At 56.5% G+C, this 21,151-nt stretch overlaps 2 protein-coding genes across 2 annotated transcripts in view; one reads left to right on the top strand and one right to left on the bottom strand.

The window, feature by feature from the left end:
- NDUFAF2 (NADH:ubiquinone oxidoreductase complex assembly factor 2) overlaps positions 1–3,162 on the bottom strand; it is a 52,618-nt gene extending 49,456 nt beyond the window's left edge. The window contains 1 exon segment of the mRNA XM_048503685.1: positions 2,895–3,162. Within this exon segment, the coding sequence (XP_048359642.1) occupies positions 2,895–3,102 (208 nt within the window). The 5' untranslated portion in view covers positions 3,103–3,162.
- A 217-nt stretch (positions 3,163–3,379) lies between these two features.
- ERCC8 (ERCC excision repair 8, CSA ubiquitin ligase complex subunit) overlaps positions 3,380–21,151 on the top strand; it is a 51,431-nt gene continuing 33,659 nt past the window's right edge. The window contains exons 1-5 of the mRNA XM_048504348.1: positions 3,380–3,546; positions 11,722–11,817; positions 11,980–12,081; positions 13,142–13,182; positions 20,648–20,820. Coding sequence (XP_048360305.1) covers positions 3,470–3,546; positions 11,722–11,817; positions 11,980–12,081; positions 13,142–13,182; positions 20,648–20,820 — 489 coding nt within the window. The 5' untranslated portion in view covers positions 3,380–3,469. The remainder of the gene's footprint in view (positions 3,547–11,721; positions 11,818–11,979; positions 12,082–13,141; positions 13,183–20,647; positions 20,821–21,151) is intronic.

Raw genomic sequence — 21,151 nt, 5'->3', positions numbered from 1 at the left:
TATGATGTCTCCTACTGTGTATTTCTTTATAAACCACTCTGCATATTTTGATATAAAAGCAATCCATTAAATAACCGCCTAGAACATATGCTTTTACGTGAGAGAATCCCCCAGTGATTCCGGCCGTGAAAGCCTTTGACAATCCATTAAATAGCCAAACAAAACATCCTCCTCCTTAAATTCACTGTTGCAGCTTTTATCAATGTCAGTGTCCTTTTAAGTTACAGTTAAACCTAAACTAAATTTGAAAAAGCAGCAAGTTACCAGTTCCTACTTTTGTTTTTAGCAGTCACCTACTTACACTCCTCCAAAAGCCTCATACCTATAAGCCAGCACAGAAATTATTATCATAAACCAGGGGTCGGGAACCCGAGGCTCGCGAGCCGCATGAGGCTCTTTCATCCGTGCACTGCGGCTCCACCGCCGCCCCCTGCCACCGCCGCCCACCCTGCTCCGCGCGTGTGGCTTCAGCTGTTACTCATGGATCTCCTGGCTGCCCTTCCCACCAAGTCATCCCTGCAGCAGCGCGGGGGGCAGGAAGAGGTCCCGCTCACCCACCTCCTCCGCCTCCTCCTTTCTCATGCTGCCTCCCCCACCGCTTCCGCCCTGCTCCATACGCATGGCTACAGCTGATGCTCATTGATCTCCTGACTGCCCTTCCCACCAAGCCGTCCCTGCAGCTTGGCCCAGCGGGCGGGAAGAGGTCCCCTAGGCTGGGAAGAATCGTTTGCTCCAGGTGGCTGCAGAGGGGTTTGGGTATTTTGGGGGAGGGGAATTTTTAGATATACTTGAGACAGAAATTCCAACGCCTCTGGTTTGGAAATCAGGTCAGTGAGTGGTCAGCGAAAGCAGTCAGTGAGCGGGCGACTCTAGGCACTATTTCAAAACAAGCCCCATTCATTGAGAAATGCCCAAAGAAACGCTGCTTTCTCTCCCTCTTTGCTGTGCAGGGTCCAAAGCTGCAGCTTAGATGTCACTTCCGAATACTTACACCATTTGTCTCTGCAAAGCTTTTTCTCGCCTCTTCTTGAGCCCCCCAAAGGATGTGAATAGAAATCGCCTTCACAGGAGTGGAGCTGAGAGCCCGTTCAGGAGGGGCAGGAGATGCCCTAAGGCAGGTTTCTGGCTGAGTACAGGAGTTGAAGAACGGAAAAGTGTGCGTGCCAGGCTAAGCAGTGGGCTCTTCCAAGCCCCCATTTCCCTCGACTGGAGCCGAGTGCCGACTGGCTGCAATCCTGGATCTCTGGGCTCCTTTAGCAGCAGCAAAAAAGTCGGCATCAGTATCCCTCCCGAGTCCAGTGGGAATAAAAAAAGACAGAAAACAGATGTAAGGAGAAGGTGAGATTTGTCGTTTTGAATTAGGAAAAAGAACTTACTCGAGAGTAGTAATTCCAAGCCCCCTCCCCAAGCGTGGCTCTTCTACCCTTGACTCGTCTATTCAGTGAATTTGACACAGATTGCCCAATCTGGCAAGAGAGGTCCTGGGTACAAAAATCAGCTTGCAGGGAATGGTAACAAGACCCTTGGGAGTTGAGAAAGGTGCCATGCAGCATATTTTAGTGGAATTCGTGCATTGCAATACAATAATAATAAAGCGAGATCAAGGTGTGTGTTTTATGCTCCATTAATGATGCATGGCTGGCCAAGTCATAGTTCACAAGCATCATGGGAGACTTTGCAGAAATCAGGCAAAAGAGGCAACTGATTCAGCATGATTTTTTCTTGACACTAAAACCTCCCCAGGAAGTTTGCAAAGAAAAAGAGAATGACAAGATTTCCTACTGGAAAAATATTGGGATGGGAGATGGCGCCATGCTATTATTAGGAACAAGGCGAATGCTAAATGCCTTGTATTGGCCCATTAAAATATATTACAGCACCCAAAATGAAAACATGGAATGGGGTTCTGAATGATGCCCTATGGCTCCAAGAGAGACTGTTTTGAGGGGCTGATCCGGATCTCCTGGCTGCCCTTCCCACTCCAAGTCATCCCCGCAGCTTTTTTATTTTTTTTAAGAGTTCAAAATGTATCTCTTTGCATAAATTTTATCTGTAGCACTTCAGTGGATTCATATAGCAACACACCATAATTGTTTATACAAAGCATAAGGAGGAGAGAAGAAAGCATATATATATATATATATATAGGCAGGTTATATATATATATATATATATATATATATATATATATATATATATCTTCATTTTAAATGTCAAAAAAGTATTTATGGCTGTAAGTACTTTTTCGTGGAAACGGGTCGAGCTGGGCGGGCGCTTTTCCTGGCGCATAGTTAGGTATGCAGGCTGCTCGCTGGTTCTATCCTTGCCCGCCCTGCAGCTCAGCAGGTTGACGACTATCCATGCGCTTCTCAGAATGAGCGGAGTAAAAGGTTAAAAAAACCCAATATATATAGTGTTATTTTTATTTTAAATGTCAAAAATTATTTGCGGCTCCAAGTGTTTTCTTTTCCCGTGGAAAACGGGTCCAAATGGCTCTTTGAGTGTTAAAGGTTCCCTACCCGTCATAAACACTTAAGGTGAGGTGGAATTGTCTGATGCGCCTTTACAGCCTCGAATAAACTCTCGACTTGGCCTTTGTGAAATTTTCTTTTGAAAGCGTGCTTTTAAAACATTGGTTTTGCCAGCTCCGCTAATAGCTTCAAGAGTGTTTCTAACTGTAAGCTGCTTTGAACACTCCCTGTGGTTGAAATGGTTTATGCACAACTTAAATCAACAAGCACGTGGACGAGCAGATAAGCTAATAACCGCAACTAAAAAGTCAGAATGGTAGCAATTAACAAGGATTTCCAAATAAAATCTTGAGAAGGGTGCAAACAGGGTGTAAGCAGAACCGAGGTTCGGGTCTGTCAGTCCATCCGCCTCTTGGACCTCACCTGCCCAGGTTTCATGTTTCGGGATCCGATAGTATTTGTTCCCGTGGAGGTCGACGCCAACATGCTGCTTCTCTGGCCCAGCAACCCGGACCTGCAGCGCGCGCATGAGCCTCCAGATGCGGTTCATGCCGCCCGCAGAGGAGCACAGCGAGCGCCACCCACCCGGGGACGCCTTCAAAGCGAAAGCCACGCCCTCTGCTCCTCCCATTCTCAGGGACCAAGCCACGCCCCCTACATTGCTCGGTCACCTCTTCTACCAGAGAGGTGAGGGAAGCATAAGGCTCTGCTTGGGTTTCGGTCTAGGCCGCACCACCTCTATGATGAAAGCTCTCTATCGTTTGCGTTGGGAGGCGGAAGGGGGAAAGTTACGCTCAACATTAGACCGGAAATGATCTCAAAAGGCTTCGGCGGCTTCCTTCAACGCGTGCGTGCTGTGCTAGTTCACGTTCCGTCAAATGGGACGTTTTTAGTAACGCGTCTTCGTATTCGCTGAAAGACCCGCGCGCGGAGCCAGTTAGCGCCGAGAAGCCTGCGAACATGGCAGCCTCTTGGTCAAGTTTTTCCTTCTTCCTGCCATGTTGGGCTATATTTTTGCCCGTCAAGCGGGTCTTGACGACCCGCTGAGGTTACGCCGGACTGAATCGACCAGGAGGTAAAAATAGCATTTTTATTTGGCCAGAGAAGAACAGAACCTGGCTTAGCTGTCTCTTCAGCCTGCGCTGGGCTCCCGGGGTGCTGATTTTGGCTGATATTCCAGCTTCCTGGGGCCGAATCCACCTTACATCTGTTGCTTCTGAGAAATGCATCAGGTGCTACTCACTGAGGACTTCTCTCTGTGATAACACCTCTGAAGATGCCAGCCACAGATGCAGGTGAAATGTTAGGAACAGCCCGGAAAACCCACAACAACCAGATGAAGACATTTGTTTGTAAAACTGCAGTATCAGTTCATTGATGGCAGGTTTCATTTATCATCCTCAAATCATTTGTCTGCTTGGAGTTCTTTAATTTGGCCACTAACCAGTTTGGTTTATTTGCTTAACGTGTCATCTGAGATTTTTTCTTATTTTTATCTCCTGTTTCGTGTACGTGATGTAGAATTTGGACTCATTGGTCAGACTTCAGCTTTTTGTATTTTAATGACTGAATTTTCTAATTTTTTTTCCTAATCTCTTTTCAATTACTCATAAAGTTATTAAAGCATGACAACAATATTGTAAGGATGTAAATGAATATAAAAGAGCCCTAGGGGATAGGGTGGTATAATAAATCCAACTAATTAATAAACAAACATTCAATAAAATACAACTTTTAACCCTAGTCTACCTTCTCCCCACTGTCCCATAATTCCATTATTGCTTTTAAAAGCTCTATTTAACTATAAAGTGAAGCCAGTATAGAAAACAAGTAATTAATAAATAAATTAATCCATTTATTTATTTGATGTGTTTATCTGATTGATTGATTATGCATTACATTTGCATGGTCTGAAGTTAAGTTTACATATGAATAAGCAATGAAGAAAACTTTATGCGCACTTAGCCAGAATGCTGTAGAGGTTAAAAGCAGCGGACTCTAATTTGGAGAAACAGATTAGATTCCCCACTCCTCTGCATGCAGCCTACTGGGTGACCTTGGCTAGCCACAGTTCTCTCAGAATGCTCTCAGCCCCATCTATCTCACAAGTGCCTGCGGAGAAGGTGATAGTAAGTTGCTTTGAGACTCATTTTGGAATAATAAATAAGCTGTGAGTTGCATTTAGCTAGCTTTTTCACCCAATCTCAATGAATTTCCCTCCTTATTACAGTTCCCATTCCACATGGCTTTTGCCTGTGCAGGTTCCATGATCTAAAACATAGCCTTTTTTGTCATTGAAGGTGACCCCTTCCTCCCTTTTTCACCTGTGGAAAATCTGGTTAGATCCAGCTTTTTAGTTCTACTAAGACAGTGGTTCTCAACCTGGGGGTCGGGACCTCTTTGGGGGTCGAACGACCCTTTTACAGGGGTCACCGAAGATTCTCTGCATCAGTGTTCTCCATCTGTAAAATGGATTTAAATGTTAGGGTTGGGGGTCACCACAACAGGAGGAACTGTATTAAAGGGTCGCAGCATTAGGAAAGTTGAGAACCACTGTACTAAGAGGTGCTGTAATACACTAATTGTAAAAAATACCAGGCACCACACTAACATTTCTAGACCTCATGGTAACTTGGCAACTATGATTTGCCAAGCCTTGGGTTAAGAAAAAGTGTAAGAACAATTAGCCATTGGGTGCCTTTGGAGGGTTGGATAGTTTCAGAAGGGCAATGCAGATGATTGAGGGACTGGAGCACCTTCCTTATGAGGAAAGACTGCAGTGTTTGGGACTCTTTAGTTTGGAGAGGAGACATCGGGGGGGGGGGGATATTACTGAAGTCTATAAAATTATGCATGGGGTAGAAAATGTTGACAGAAATTTTTCTCTTTCTCACAATACTAAAACCAGGGGGCATACATTGAAAATTCTGGGGGGAAGAATTAGGACTAATAAAAGGAAACATTTCTTCACGCAACATGTGATTGGTGTTTGGAATATGCTGCCACAGGAGGTGGTGATGGCCACTAACCTGGATGGCTTTAAAAGGGGCTTGGACAGATTTATGGAGAAGTCGATCTATGGCAGTGGTTCTCAGCCTGGGGGTCGCGACAGGCTAGGATACCTTTGGGGGTCGAATGACCGTTTCACAGGGGTCGCTAGGCTAGGATACATTTCTCAGATGAGTTTTAAATTTTTAGTTGTTTTTTCGCACTTTGGCCTGCAGGGGGCGCAATTTAGACGTATCGGCACCAAAATTTCACAGTATCATCAGGAGACTGTCTTGATGATACTTCCCAAGTTTGGTGAGGTTTGGTTCAGGGGGACTAAAGTTATGGACCCTCAAAGGGGGTGCCCCATCCCCCATTCTTTCCAATGGGACCTAAGGAGATGGGGGCTATCCCTTTGAGGGTCCATAACTTTGGTCCCCCTAAACCAAACCTCACCCAACTTGGGAAGTATCATCAGGACAGCCTCCTGATGATACCCTGAAATTTTGGTGTCACTAGATTAACGCTTGCACCCATTATAGGCACCCCCAAATTTGCCCGAGATTCTTTGTTCTGCATTGAGTTTGCTGCATTGCTGTCAATGGGGAAATTCTGGGCGTGTCTGTGGAGTGCACATTTCTGAAGGCACAGTCACAAAACTTTCAGGGTATCTTCAGGGTATCTTCAGGAGATGACACCATCCAGGTTTGGGGGACTTTGCTTCAGGGGGTTCAATGCCATGGGTAGGTTGCTTGGTCACACAAGCCTCTTACTGTTGCCGGCTTAGGTCACCTAACCTTCAAGCACAGGTGCATGCCAAACAGTAGGAGCAACCAACTGCTGCAAGTGTTGTGTGTATTTTCTAGGCTGTGTGGCCGTGGTCTGGTGGGTCCTGCTACTGTAGTTTGGCCTGCACCTGTGGATCCTAATGATTTTTTCACTTGGTCACCCCAAAATCACCACCACATCATAGCTGGCATCTTCAGAGGTGTATCACAGAGAGAAGTCTGTTATACATTGTGTCTATTGGAAATGAAGACTTCATGCCTACAATTGTTACAACGGTGGAACCCAGCAGGCTTCATGTGGAGGAGCAGTGAAACACACAAACCAGTATTTTTAAAACTAGTGATACAAAAATGTCAGGGTATCATCAGGAGACTGTCCTGATGATAACCCTCCCCCCCCCCCAAGTTTGGTGAAGTTTGGTTCAAGGGGCCTTCCGAGGACAGGCTAGCTGAGACTAGTCACTAGTCACTTTTTCCTCACCTCCCCATCCGCCTCACCGCCTCTCCACCTCCAAACTCGTCTTCCACACAACCCCTCCCCTGCCTTCCGTCCTTCCCACTTTTAAACTTCCCCGTCTGTTTCAATCCCTCCCACCAATCCCCACGGCTTGCCTCTGACCCTGCCTTTTTGCAGTCAGCCTCAGGCTCCAGGGGGTGAATCCCGGGACATTTAAACTGTGCCCCGCCCCCCGCTTGGGGTTGTGTCGCTGCTGCGCTGCAGGTGTGGGTCAGCAAGGCATACTGGCTCCGCCCACCTCGCTGTCTGTGGGCTCGTACCACCGCCATTTCTGCTGGCTATCCCAGCCTCTCCTGAACTCCCGAGCTTTCCCTGTCATCTGGGCACCCTCCCACCTCTTGGCTCGCCCAAGAAGCCTACCTTTGACAAAGTTCCTCACCAGAGACTGTTGAGAAAACTCAGCAATGAAGGAATAAGAGGGGAAGTCCTCCTATGGATTAAAAACTGGTTGAGAAACAGGAAACAAAGAGTGGGTGTAAATGGGAAGTTCTCACAATGGAGAGATGTCGGGAGTGGTGTCCCCCAAGGATCCGTTTTGGGACCAGTGCTCTTTAACCTATTCATAAATGACCTGGAAGTAGGGGTGGGTAGCGTCGTGGCCAAGTTTGCAGATGATACCAAATTATGTAGGGTGGTGAGAACCACAAAGGATTGCGAAGAGCTCCAAGCGGACCTTGATAAATTAGGTGAGTGGGCTCAGAAATGGCAAATGCAGTTCAATGTAGCAAAATGTAAAGTGATGCACATAGGGGCAAAAAATCCAAACTTCACATACACGCTACAGGGGTCAGTGCTATCAGTCACAGACCAGGAAAGGGATTTAGGCGTCTTAGTTGATAGTTCCATGGGAATGTCAACTCAATGCATGGCAGAGGAAAAAAGGCAAACTCTATGCTGGGGATCATTAGAAAAGGAATTGAGAATAAAACTGCAAAGATTGTCATGCCCTTATATAAAGCAGTGGTGCGACCGCACTTGGAGTACTGTGTCCAGTTCTGGTCGCCGCATCTCAAAAAGGATATTGAGGAGATAGAAAAAGTGCAGAGAAGGGCAACAAGGATGAGTGAGGGTCTGGCGCACCTTCCCTATGAGGAGAGGCTGCAGCGCTTGGGACTCCTTAGTTTGGAGAGGAGGCGCCTGAGCGGGGATATGATTGAAGTCTACAAAATTATGCATGGGGTAGAAAATGTTGACAGAGAGAAATTTTTCTCTCTTTCTCACAATACTAGAACCAGGGGGCATTCATTGAAAATGCTGGGGGGAAGAATTAGGACTAATAAAAGGAAACACTTCTTCACGCAACGTGTGATTGGTGTTTGGAATATGCTGCCACAGGAGGTGGTGATGGCCACTAACCTGGATGGCTTTAAAAGGGGCTTGGACAGATTTATGGAGAAGAAGTCGATTTATGGCTACCAATCTTGATCCTTGATCTGAGATTGCAAATGCCTTAACAGACCAGGTGATCGGGAGCAACAGCCGCAGAAGGCCATTGCGTTCACATCCTACATGTGAGCTCCCAAAGGCACCTGGTGGGCCACTGCGAGTAGCAGAGAGCTGGACTAGATGGACTTTGGTCTGATCCAGCTGGCTTGTTCTTATGTTCTTATGTTCTTACCCTCCCACCCCTTGCTATTGCCCACACCCCTTGCCACCCTCCTGGCCACTCCTAGTTGGGGTGGTTCTCATCCCCCTCCCACAGCGAGGTTGCGTCTGTTTCACCTGGCCCCGAACAGAGGGCTTGTGATTTTTATATCATCTTTCTCTCCCCTTCTCTTCCCCTCTCTCTATCTTATCTCTCTCTCTCTTTCTCTACTTACTTACCTACCTATCTCTCTTTATCTCCCTCCCTCCCTCTCTCTGTCTCTATCTTTATCTCCCTCCCTCCCTCTATCCCCCCCCCTCTTTCATTTCCATGACCCCTCTGGATTTGTTAGATCCGCCCCCCCTCTCCCATACATACAGACTTGTTTATGTCTGATTCCATAGTGAAAAAGCTGCTGGGTTTCCCACAAGTCAGGATGGGAAGCAGAAAGGGAACATCCAGTGGGTGAGGGAAAAGCCTCCATCCTGTTGAGATACATAGAAATAGCTGGGACAAGGTGATGAAGAGGGGTGGGTGGGGATGGAAGGCTCCTTTTGCCCAAATGCCACATGACCCCTAACCTTGGACCTTGCAGGCTTGTATAATATCAATATTTTGTTCATCATTACAAAAGCACCTTTGGTTTTTGTTTTTGTTTGGATTTTGGGCCAATCTCACCGCCTTGACTTAATTAGATCTGTGGTGGTGCTCAAAACAGAATCCCTTCCTGAAATATAGTCCATGTTCCATGAGTTACTTTCCTATTCATATCTTTGCAACAAGGCTGAAGGGAGGGGGGCAACTGCTCCAAGCACAAGGAAGAGGTCGAGGCTGAGGGGGCTGCTGTTTGGAGCCCCTGCCTAGCCAGGTCCCAGTGCACCAGGCATGTCACTGGCCCTGTTTTTGAGAGGAGGTGGAGGGAAGAGAAGAGAAGGAGATCCTGGTTTCCTTTTTAGAATTAATTCATTTCATGCTTTAGAAGACATAATTCTATGAGATAACTGACAAATGTTTAAGAATTGTATTTAAATTGGAAAGAATTAGATAAGGAAATAAATTACACCTAAGCTTTAGTCTATAATTATTTATTGAATGTAAGCAGAAGTGGAATGCTTTGGAGGGAAATCTGCAGTTAGACTGATCCAAATTGTGTCCAATAAATTTGTTTAATGTGTTTAATTGTGTTTAAAGTTAGCAATAATTTAAATGGACAATTAATGTTATTTAGATGGGAAATGGAGGGATAGAGGTGGCTGAAGGAAAGAAGGAGAGGAAGGGTTAGGGGGAAATATTTGTGAATTTTAAATAAGTAGTGAAAATAAGATAGAATAAACACAGAAGGTGAGAAGGTTTTTTTTAAGTAAATAGTATAGGTTAGTTAATACAACATAAAAGGGAAGGAAACCGTCTCACAAATTGTGGTGGGAACGGTGTTAGGGTTAGATAGGCGGTAATGACTATGTTGTCAATTTATATAAAATGAATAAATATTATTTTTTAAAAAAAGAATTAATTCATTTCATGCTGGGTCTTCTTTTCCTGATGCCTTCTGCTTTTCCTAGTATTATTGTCTTTCTCATCCTTTCCACTGAGTCTTGTCTTTTCATGATATGGCCAAAGTCAATATCTTCAGCTTGGTCATTCTTAGCTGCTAGGAAGGATTCAGGTTTAATTTGATCTTTGTATGCATTATGTGCTGCCAAGTATCTTCCAGTTTATGTCAACCCTATGAATTAACCACCTCCAAAACATCCTGTCATTAACAGCTCCACTTACGTCTTGCAAATGCGGGGGGTGGGGGGCGGGGTGCAAGGCTTCCTTGATGAAGCCAATCTGTCTTGTGTTGGGTCTTCCTCTTTGCCTTGGGAGCCTGCCAGAGGCCTTCTCTCTACCCCCACCCATTCCAAAAGGCCAGCTGGGTCATTGAGGGCCCAGCAGAGGCCTTCCGTCCCACCCACCCACCTCAAAGGCCAGCTGGGCCCACGGGGACCTGGCAGAGGCCTACCCTCCCACCCCTTGCTATTTCCCACACCCCTTGCCACCCTCTGCCACTCCTAGCCATCTGCAGCAGAATTTCCTGGGCAGAGTATCACCCTATTTTGGGAAAATATGTCTGTCTGGGAGTGCCTGAAGAGCAGAAATGAACAGTGGTTAAGGAAATTATGATATTTTCTTGTGTAAAGTTAAACATTCACTTTACATTTATTTATTATTAAACTTGTATACCGCCCTCCCCCGAAGGGCTCAGGGTGGTTCACAACAGGTAAATAAAATAAACAGTACAAATACAAACAGTACAAACAAATACAGTACATTTAGTACTGGTCCTCATTAAAATACAGCGCTCAAATTATAACATACCATTACAAAACAACAGATGGTGTCCAACAGCTTAAACTCCTCTGGGGGGACAGCAGGGCCCCCGCTGTTAAAGGGGGGGCGCACATCAGCAGCTGGCCTCCCCAAAAGCCCGGTGGAATAGCTCAGTCTTACAGGCCCTGCAGAACTCGTTAAGGTCCTGCAGGGCCTGGACAGCTGGAGGGAGAGCGTTCCACCAGGCAGGGGCCAGGGCCATAAAAGCCCTGGCCCGAGTGGAAGCCAGCCGCATCATGGAGGGGCCGGGGACCACCAGCAGATTGGCCTCTGCCAAACGCAGAGGCCGAATTGGGACGTATGGGGCCAGACGGTATGGGGCCAGACATATATATTTCTATTCAGCTGTGGTCAGGACACAAGCATGGGGCCATGAGAAAATACAAGTGCATTTTACCGGGAGGTGGGGTATGTGGCCTGGGCTGCAAGTATATCATTTTAAAATTTCTAAAAGAACACAGAACTTTTGTCCGTGTTTCATTGAATGAATGGCATGGAGTCCGGCTGAACTGCAAGCTTATATTGGTCCCTGGGAAATAATTGTAATATTACAGTACAGTGGAGGCCAGTTTCTCTGGATCTCAGTAGAATTTATGCTCAAATTCATTATTACTAATATGAAAATTGTTGATATTGTATTTTATATGACAAATTACAGTTATGAAGTAGCAATGAAAATAATTTTATGGTTGGGGGTCACCATGACATGAGGAACTGTATTAAAGGGTCCCGGTGTTAGGAAGGTTGAGAACCACTGAGCTATGGCTACCAATCTTGATCCTCCTTGATCTGAGATTGCAAATACCTTAGCAGACCAGGTGTTCGGGAGCAGCAACAGAAGGACATTGCTTTCACATTCTGTATGTGAGCTCCCAAAGGCATCTGGTGGGCCACTGAGAGTAGCAGAGTTCTGGTCTAGATGGACTCTGGTCTGATCCAGCAGGCTCTTTCTTATGTTCAATTTGCTGTTGTTCATTTTGTTTTACTTTATTTTTGAAGGGTGTTGAGCTTGGAGCTGAACAAAGATAAAGATGTTGAAAGGATCCATGGGAGCGGTGTTAGTACTCTGGATATTGAACCTGTTGAAGGAAGATAGTATGTATAATTTTATATTCCGTTGCAAGTATATTTTATAAATCACACTTAAAATATATTGTTCCATAACTAATTTTGGACTAATTGTTCCATAACTAATTTAAGCAGTTCTAAAATTACACGTTTTTGATGTAATCTTTTCTGGTGTATCTTTCCTTACAGCATGTTATCAGGTGGTTCCGATGGCGTTATCGTTTTGTATGACCTTGAAAATTGTAGTGGAAAACCATGTTATACATGTAAGGCAGTTTGTTCCGTGGGCAGGTAGGTTTTATAAATGAAATGTTTACAACTCTGTGTTCACATTATATATTAGCATAGTGCTTCATGTTGCTTATTTTGTCTTAGCTAACCATACAAAGAAAATATGACTACAAAGTTCCAGAAGTCACTGACCAACAATATTTAATCTATGTTTGTGTTTCTGAAACTGGGACATTAGTCTTCTGAGGAATAGGGAATTCCTGTAGGTAATTGGGTTTGCAAATGTGCAACCCCGAGATCATGTCTGTCTTTTTAATTGCTTTGTAGTGCTGAAACAGGCTAAAGTCTCGGTGTTCCTTGCCCTGCTTCATCATTGTTCCACTCTCATGCCCTTGCCTCCCCATTTACTGTAAAAAAAATGGAGACGGAAGGGCAATAGATTCAAGACAGAAAAAAAGAAACTACTGCACGCAACACACAATTGATTTGCGCGATGACAGGGAATGATGGCCACTTACTTTGACTGTTTTGGAACAGTGGTGCATTACACTTTCTTTCCTTCTGTTGATGGGTTTCCTGTAGGCATCCAAATGGAATACTGGACTAATCTAATGCAGCAACATACTTCTTGTGTTCTTAAAAGGGGAATATTGTCTAGCTTCAGAAGATGGCAAGGGTGAGGAAAAGAGATGGAGGAGGGGGAAAAGTGAGGTTTCTCTTTCTTTGCTGCAGAGCCACTGAAGAAGAACCTATCGGCATGGTGGGCACCAACAAAAAATCAATATGTATTTGTTACAATCGCAAATCAGCCAAGGTTGACACCCAGAGCACAGGGTTTCAAAACTGGATGAGTCATGACTTGGGGTTTCCGGACTGGCAGTTTTAGGCCCAGCTAGAGCTCTGAAAGGGAGCTCTGAGTTCACTGTGGTCCCTCTGCAGTTGATATTGTAATATCAGGAAGCTTCCATGAACTAGAGCTGCCTTCATTAGATCATGTGACAAAAACATTAGGAGTAAAAACTACCAGACTACAGCACACAGCTTAGAAAACCCACAAGAGTCAGTTGATTCTGGCTATGAAAGCCTTCAACAATACATTGATTTTTCTTTGTTATTTCAGACCGGCCTCACCTTCTAACTTCTCCCTGCACCCACGCATCTGTTGTTGCTTCAGAAACACAACCTAAGCACTTGACAATGTGATCTCTGGACAAGAAAGCTTATTTTTAAATAAGTTGTGTTAATCCCTAAAGTGCCTCTGTTGTGTCTTTCTTTATTGCCCTGTGAATCAAAACATTGTCTTGAACATATTTTTGAAATTATGTTTTGAGCAAACCAATAACTTCAAAAGCTTCTTGTCAGATGAGATATTTGGATCCTGGAGCAAGTGAATTTCATTAGAAAGAAATTTAAACGCAGTTCTGTCCGTTTGTATGTATCAGCCTATTTGAGGTCACTTTTGACATCTGAATGCGTACTAAAAAAAGGGTTAAGATCAAATTTATATTCTTATGCTAGTATATGTGTCACACTAAGGTCAATTGTGAGATTGCACAACAGAATATGATGTTCTGCTTTAGAACATTCAGACTCTTTTATACATGTTCACTTTGCAAGCTGATGTTTACAGCATGTCTCTGAGCAAGGTCCGCAGCATTCCCTGACTACTTGTCAGCAAGACAGAACATGGCTACAGGAACGGTGCAATCTGATATAGATTAAAATTGACATTACCTAATCTTCATGGTACATTGTCACTGAATTGGCTCCAAAGAGCTGAATTGGCTCAACAGGAGGCATTTGGCTCATGGTTGTGGGAAAAGGAAATCTGCAGTTCATACCAGTTTTCCTCTTTCTGCCGGTAGCCTTTCATGCCACGTCCCATTCTGTTCCTATGATGCCTAGATATTAGGGACAGCTTCATAGGGGCTTTCAGCTGCAGAGGGGAAGTGGGATAACTCTGTTCAGCAAACAAAGCACTGCTTACAGGTTCTCTATGTCAGACCCAATAAGCAGCACTGTTTCTGAAGTGAAGGGTGCAAGGCTGTGAAGAATATGTGATGGTTTTGTAATATACAAGTGTGAATATAATAAGAGCCCTGTTGCATCAGACCAGTATCCTGTCTCCCACAGGGTCTAGCCAGTTCCTTTGGAAATCCAGCAGTGGGGCATAGAGGCCGAGGCCTTCTCCTGATATTGCTTCCTGGCTCTGGGATTCAGAGGTTTACTGCCTGTGAATGTAGAGGTTCCCCTTAGTCATCAGGGGAAGCAGCCACTGATAGACCTATCCTCCATGAATATATCCAATCCCAATTTAAAGCTCTTTATGCCTGTGGTCATCACCACTTCCTCTGGTAGCAAATTCTACAGTTTAATCATTTGTTGAGTAAATGGAAATGATATTTTTCAGGTATGATTCTTATCCCTGAGATGAGCTTCATTCAGGAGTTAGAAAAATACATGGAAGGAGTAGTTGTCTTCAACTGTGATTTTGCCATAATATAGCTGGGGGGGGGGGGGGGCTAAAAAGCTGGCCCACTGAATTTGTCTCTATCTTGTACAGTGAATTGTGCTGCCCCTTGTATCTGGATTTTGGGTATGCATTGATCAATTGTACATTATGAGAGGTCAATTGGTAGCAGTAATATTGGCTTTATGTTGGTATGGGGCACATGGTCTGAGAAGGCAGTAATTTTATCTGATGCAATGTCTAGGTTATTGGCAAGCCTGTCAACAGATGGTCTCAAAATGGAGATTTGCCGCACTTTGCTTTCTGCCCACAACATGCACCGCGGCTATGCTTGCACATAAGCCAAGTTTTTCAGCCCTGTTTTAAGGCTGAAAAATGCCCCCACGGCTTATACGTGAGTCACTACTTGCCAGCCGCTTGTTGCTGCCCTCCCCAGAGGGCGAAGGGGAAACCCCGCAGCCAGCGGGCTCTTCAGGCCTCTGCCGAGGCTGGGCCAGGACAACCTCCGTGCGGCTGCACAAGCTGCTTGTTGTTGCCCCTCCTCAGAGGGTGAAGGGGGAACCCCAAGGCACCCGGCTGGCTGGGCTTCCTCAAACCCCAGCCGGGGGTGGGGGGGGGGGGGGGTGGGGGGGGGGGGGGGTGGGGGGGGGGGGGGGTGGGGGGGGGGGGGGGTGGGGGGGGGGGGGGGTGGGGGGGGGGGGGGGTGGGGGGGGGGGGGGGTGGGGGGGGGGGGGGGTGGGGGGGGGGGGGGGTGGGGGGGGGGGGGGGTGGGGGGGGGGGGGGGTGGGGGGGGGGGGGGGTGGGGGGGGGGGGGGGTGGGGGGGGGGGGGGGTGGGGGGGGGGGGGGGTGGGGGGGGGGGGGGGTGGGGGGGGGGGGGGGTGGGGGGGGGGGGGGGTGGGGGGGGGGGGGGGTGGGGGGGGGGGGGGGTGGGGGGGGGGGGGGGTGGGGGGGGGGGGGGGTGGGGGGGGGGGGGGGTGGGGGGGGGGGGGGGTGGGGGGGGGGGGGGGTGGGGGGGGGGGGGGGTGGGGGGGGGGGGGGGTGGGGGGGGGGGGGGGTGGGGGGGGGGGGGGGTGGGGGGGGGGGGGGGTGGGGGGGGGGGGGGGTGGGGGGGGGGGGGGGTGGGGGGGGGGGGGGGTGGGGGGGGGGGGGGGTGGGGGGGGGGGGGGGTGGGGGGGGGGGGGGGTGGGGGGGGGGGGGGGTGGGGGGGGGGGGGGGTGGGGGGGGGGGGGGGTGGGGGGGGGGGGGGGTGGGGGGGGGGGGGGGTGGGGGGGGGGGGGGGTGGGGGGGGGGGGGGGTGGGGGGGGGGGGGGGTGGGGGGGGGGGGGGGTGGGGGGGGGGGGGGGTGGGGGGGGGGGGGGGTGGGGGGGGGGGGGGGTGGGGGGGGGGGGGGGTGGGGGGGGGGGGGGGTGGGGGGGGGGGGGGGTGGGGGGGGGGGGGGGTGGGGGGGGGGGGGGGTGGGGGGGGGGGGGGGTGGGGGGGGGGGGGGGTGGGGGGGGGGGGGGGTGGGGGGGGGGGGGGGTGGGGGGGGGGGGGGGTGGGGGGGGGGGGGGGTGGGGGGGGGGGGGGGTGGGGGGGGGGGGGGGTGGGGGGGGGGGGGGGTGGGGGGGGGGGGGGGTGGGGGGGGGGGGGGGTGGGGGGGGGGGGGGGTGGGGGGGGGGGGGGGTGGGGGGGGGGGGGGGTGGGGGGGGGGGGGGGTGGGGGGGGGGGGGGGTGGGGGGGGGGGGGGGTGGGGGGGGGGGGGGGTGGGGGGGGGGGGGGGTGGGGGGGGGGGGGGGTGGGGGGGGGGGGGGGTGGGGGGGGGGGGGGGTGGGGGGGGGGGGGGGTGGGGGGGGGGGGGGGTGGGGGGGGGGGGGGGTGGGGGGGGGGGGGGGTGGGGGGGGGGGGGGGTGGGGGGGGGGGGGGGTGGGGGGGGGGGGGGGTGGGGGGGGGGGGGGGTGGGGGGGGGGGGGGGTGGGGGGGGGGGGGGGTGGGGGGGGGGGGGGGTGGGGGGGGGGGGGGGTGGGGGGGGGGGGGGGTGGGGGGGGGGGGGGGTGGGGGGGGGGGGGGGTGGGGGGGGGGGGGGGTGGGGGGGGGGGGGGGTGGGGGGGGGGGGGGGTGGGGGGGGGGGGGGGTGGGGGGGGGGGGGGGTGGGGGGGGGGGGGGGTGGGGGGGGGGGGGGGTGGGGGGGGGGGGGGGTGGGGGGGGGGGGGGGTGGGGGGGGGGGGGGGTGGGGGGGGGGGGGGGTGGGGGGGGGGGGGGGTGGGGGGGGGGGGGGGTGGGGGGGGGGGGGGGTGGGGGGGGGGGGGGGTGGGGGGGGGGGGGGGTGGGGGGGGGGGGGGGTGGGGGGGGGGGGGGGTGGGGGGGGGGGGGGGTGGGGGGGGGGGGGGGTGGGGGGGGGGGGGGGTGGGGGGGGGGGGGGGTGGGGGGGGGGGGGGGTGGGGGGGGGGGGGGGTGGGGGGGGGGGGGGGTGGGGGGGGGGGGGGGTGGGGGGGGGGGGGGGTGGGGGGGGGGGGGGGTGGGGGGGGGGGGGGGTGGGGGGGGGGGGGGGTGGGGGGGGGGGGGGGTGGGGGGGGGGGGGGGTGGGGGGGGGGGGGGGTGGGGGGGGGGGGGGGTGGGGGGGGGGGGGGGTGGGGGGGGGGGGGGGTGGGGGGGGGGGGGGGTGGGGGGGGGGGGGGGTGGGGGGGGGGGGGGGTGGGGGGGGGGGGGGGTGGGGGGGGGGGGGGGTGGGGGGGGGGGGGGGTGGGGGGGGGGGGGGGTGGGGGGGGGGGGGGGTGGGGGGGGGGGGGGGTGGGGGGGGGGGGGGGTGGGGGGGGGGGGGGGTGGGGGGGGGGGGGGGTGGGGGGGGGGGGGGGTGGGGGGGGGGGGGGGTGGGGGGGGGGGGGGGTGGGGGGGGGGGGGGGTGGGGGGGGGGGGGGGTGGGGGGGGGGGGGGGTGGGGGGGGGGGGGGGTGGGGGGGGGGGGGGGTGGGGGGGGGGGGGGGTGGGGGGGGGGGGGGGTGGGGGGGGGGGGGGGTGGGGGGGGGGGGGGGTGGGGGGGGGGGGGGGTGGGGGGGGGGGGGGGTGGGGGGGGGGGGGGGTGGGGGGGGGGGGGGGTGGGGGGGGGGGGGGGTGGGGGGGGGGGGGGGTGGGGGGGGGGGGGGGTGGGGGGGGGGGGGGGTGGGGGGGGGGGGGGGTGGGGGGGGGGGGGGGTGGGGGGGGGGGGGGGTGGGGGGGGGGGGGGGTGGGGGGGGGGGGGGGTGGGGGGGGGGGGGGGTGGGGGGGGGGGGGGGTGGGGGGGGGGGGGGGTGGGGGGGGGGGGGGGTGGGGGGGGGGGGGGGTGGGGGGGGGGGGGGGTGGGGGGGGGGGGGGGTGGGGGGGGGGGGGGGTGGGGGGGGGGGGGGGTGGGGGGGGGGGGGGGTGGGGGGGGGGGGGGGTGGGGGGGGGGGGGGGTGGGGGGGGGGGGGGGTGGGGGGGGGGGGGGGTGGGGGGGGGGGGGGGTGGGGGGGGGGGGGGGTGGGGGGGGGGGGGGGTGGGGGGGGGGGGGGGTGGGGGGGGGGGGGGGTGGGGGGGGGGGGGGGTGGGGGGGGGGGGGGGTGGGGGGGGGGGGGGGTGGGGGGGGGGGGGGGTGGGGGGGGGGGGGGGTGGGGGGGGGGGGGGGTGGGGGGGGGGGGGGGTGGGGGGGGGGGGGGGTGGGGGGGGGGGGGGGTGGGGGGGGGGGGGGGTGGGGGGGGGGGGGGGTGGGGGGGGGGGGGGGTGGGGGGGGGGGGGGGTGGGGGGGGGGGGGGGTGGGGGGGGGGGGGGGTGGGGGGGGGGGGGGGTGGGGGGGGGGGGGGGTGGGGGGGGGGGGGGGTGGGGGGGGGGGGGGGTGGGGGGGGGGGGGGGTGGGGGGGGGGGGGGGTGGGGGGGGGGGGGGGTGGGGGGGGGGGGGGGTGGGGGGGGGGGGGGGTGGGGGGGGGGGGGGGTGGGGGGGGGGGGGGGTGGGGGGGGGGGGGGGTGGGGGGGGGGGGGGGTGGGGGGGGGGGGGGGTGGGGGGGGGGGGGGGTGGGGGGGGGGGGGGGTGGGGGGGGGGGGGGGTGGGGGGGGGGGGGGGTGGGGGGGGGGGGGGGTGGGGGGGGGGGGGGGTGGGGGGGGGGGGGGGTGGGGGGGGGGGGGGGTGGGGGGGGGGGGGGGTGGGGGGGGGGGGGGGTGGGGGGGGGGGGGGGTGGGGGGGGGGGGGGGTGGGGGGGGGGGGGGGTGGGGGGGGGGGGGGGTGGGGGGGGGGGGGGGTGGGGGGGGGGGGGGGTGGGGGGGGGGGGGGGTGGGGGGGGGGGGGGGTGGGGGGGGGGGGGGGTGGGGGGGGGGGGGGGTGGGGGGGGGGGGGGGTGGGGGGGGGGGGGGGTGGGGGGGGGGGGGGGTGGGGGGGGGGGGGGGTGGGGGGGGGGGGGGGTGGGGGGGGGGGGGGGTGGGGGGGGGGGGGGGTGGGGGGGGGGGGGGGTGGGGGGGGGGGGGGGTGGGGGGGGGGGGGGGTGGGGGGGGGGGGGGGTGGGGGGGGGGGGGGGTGGGGGGGGGGGGGGGTGGGGGGGGGGGGGGGTGGGGGGGGGGGGGGGTGGGGGGGGGGGGGGGTGGGGGGGGGGGGGGGTGGGGGGGGGGGGGGGTGGGGGGGGGGGGGGGTGGGGGGGGGGGGGGGTGGGGGGGGGGGGGGGTGGGGGGGGGGGGGGGTGGGGGGGGGGGGGGGTGGGGGGGGGGGGGGGTGGGGGGGGGGGGGGGTGGGGGGGGGGGGGGGTGGGGGGGGGGGGGGGTGGGGGGGGGGGGGGGTGGGGGGGGGGGGGGGTGGGGGGGGGGGGGGGTGGGGGGGGGGGGGGGTGGGGGGGGGGGGGGGTGGGGGGGGGGGGGGGTGGGGGGGGGGGGGGGTGGGGGGGGGGGGGGGTGGGGGGGGGGGGGGGTGGGGGGGGGGGGGGGTGGGGGGGGGGGGGGGTGGGGGGGGGGGGGGGTGGGGGGGGGGGGGGGTGGGGGGGGGGGGGGGTGGGGGGGGGGGGGGGTGGGGGGGGGGGGGGGTGGGGGGGGGGGGGGGTGGGGGGGGGGGGGGGTGGGGGGGGGGGGGGGTGGGGGGGGGGGGGGGTGGGGGGGGGGGGGGGTGGGGGGGGGGGGGGGTGGGGGGGGGGGGGGGTGGGGGGGGGGGGGGGTGGGGGGGGGGGGGGGTGGGGGGGGGGGGGGGTGGGGGGGGGGGGGGGTGGGGGGGGGGGGGGGTGGGGGGGGGGGGGGGTGGGGGGGGGGGGGGGTGGGGGGGGGGGGGGGTGGGGGGGGGGGGGGGTGGGGGGGGGGGGGGGTGGGGGGGGGGGGGGGTGGGGGGGGGGGGGGGTGGGGGGGGGGGGGGGTGGGGGGGGGGGGGGGTGGGGGGGGGGGGGGGTGGGGGGGGGGGGGGGTGGGGGGGGGGGGGGGTGGGGGGGGGGGGGGGTGGGGGGGGGGGGGGGTGGGGGGGGGGGGGGGTGGGGGGGGGGGGGGGTGGGTGGGGGGGGGGGTGGGGGGGGGGGGGGGTGGAGGGGGGGGGGGGGGGGGGGGGGGGGGGTGTGGTTTGGGGGCCAAGCGGTGGGAGGGGGGGGGGGGGGGTGGGGGGGGGGGGGGGTGGGGGGGGGGGGGGGTGGGGGGGGGGGGGGGTGGGGGGGGGGGGGGGTGTTCACTCAGCAGTTCCTACAGCTGCAAGTTAAGGGTTTTTTTTTACTGCTCAGATAGACTATTCTGGCTGCTTGATTTTTTTTTTTTACTGTGAGGGAAAAACGATGACTTAAAATCCCAAATAGCTTTTTCAGGCAGTGGGGGTGGGTGGGAGGTTAATTTAAAAAGACTCAGATATTAGAGATTTCAAAGTAGGACTCGGATACCAGAGAATTAATCCTTTATCTCTGTATCATTGTTTTTACAGTCTCTCTCCCACATACACATCTCGGCTGCTGTTTTCCACACAAGGTCAAATGTACAGGTGTACTTAATGTGCTGTTTTCCACACAAGGTCAAATGTACAGGTGTACTTAACGTGCTTCTGTTCTGTTCCCTGCAAATAGCAGCCTTGAAGGACTGGTTGAGATTATGAATATAGCACTGAGGGGGACTTAACCTCCTCTCCCCTCGTGCCATGACCTCAATTGAAATTGCTACCCCTCCCCCCCTTAAAAGCTGGTATTGAAAATATTCACACATCTCCTGTCTTCTCATCTTGTAAAGCCCTCAAGCAGCTCAGAATCTACAGTGTGAAAAAAGTGACAGCAAATCCCTTCTTCTGGCTTAGGCCTCGCCTGGCCATGCTGCAGAATAAAGTGGAAGAATCCCAGAATGATAGATCGCAGTATGCTGCTTTGGGCTGCAAAGAAATGTGTGCCACTCTGGAACGCTGCCCTGTATTCAACAGAATTCCACACACATAATAAACACATGGGGGGGGGGGAGTTTTTAACCCAGCCTGTTGCCTTTGATGTTTTCTAATTGCTGGAAGGCTTAATAACACAGGGAAGCTGTCAAAAATTCAAACCTCCACTTTGTCCAGTCTGATCAGATTTACCATCTTAACCCTACTTGATTCAATTTACTGCTTTTCCCTAAGAAGCAGACTCAGCGACAGATTTTTACAGCATTCAGTCTGTGGAGGCCGCTCTCCTTGCTCTGTCTTCCAAGAAGCCTTTTGTACCTTTCCCCCCCCATCAGAATTTTTTTAAAAATTTAATCTTAATT

Source organism: Sphaerodactylus townsendi, linkage group LG07 (assembly GCF_021028975.2).
Source record: "Sphaerodactylus townsendi isolate TG3544 linkage group LG07, MPM_Stown_v2.3, whole genome shotgun sequence".
Lineage (NCBI taxonomy): Eukaryota > Metazoa > Chordata > Lepidosauria > Squamata > Sphaerodactylidae > Sphaerodactylus > Sphaerodactylus townsendi.
Note: the sequence above shows the minus strand (reverse complement) of the source record. Positions and strands in the feature narration are given on the sequence as shown.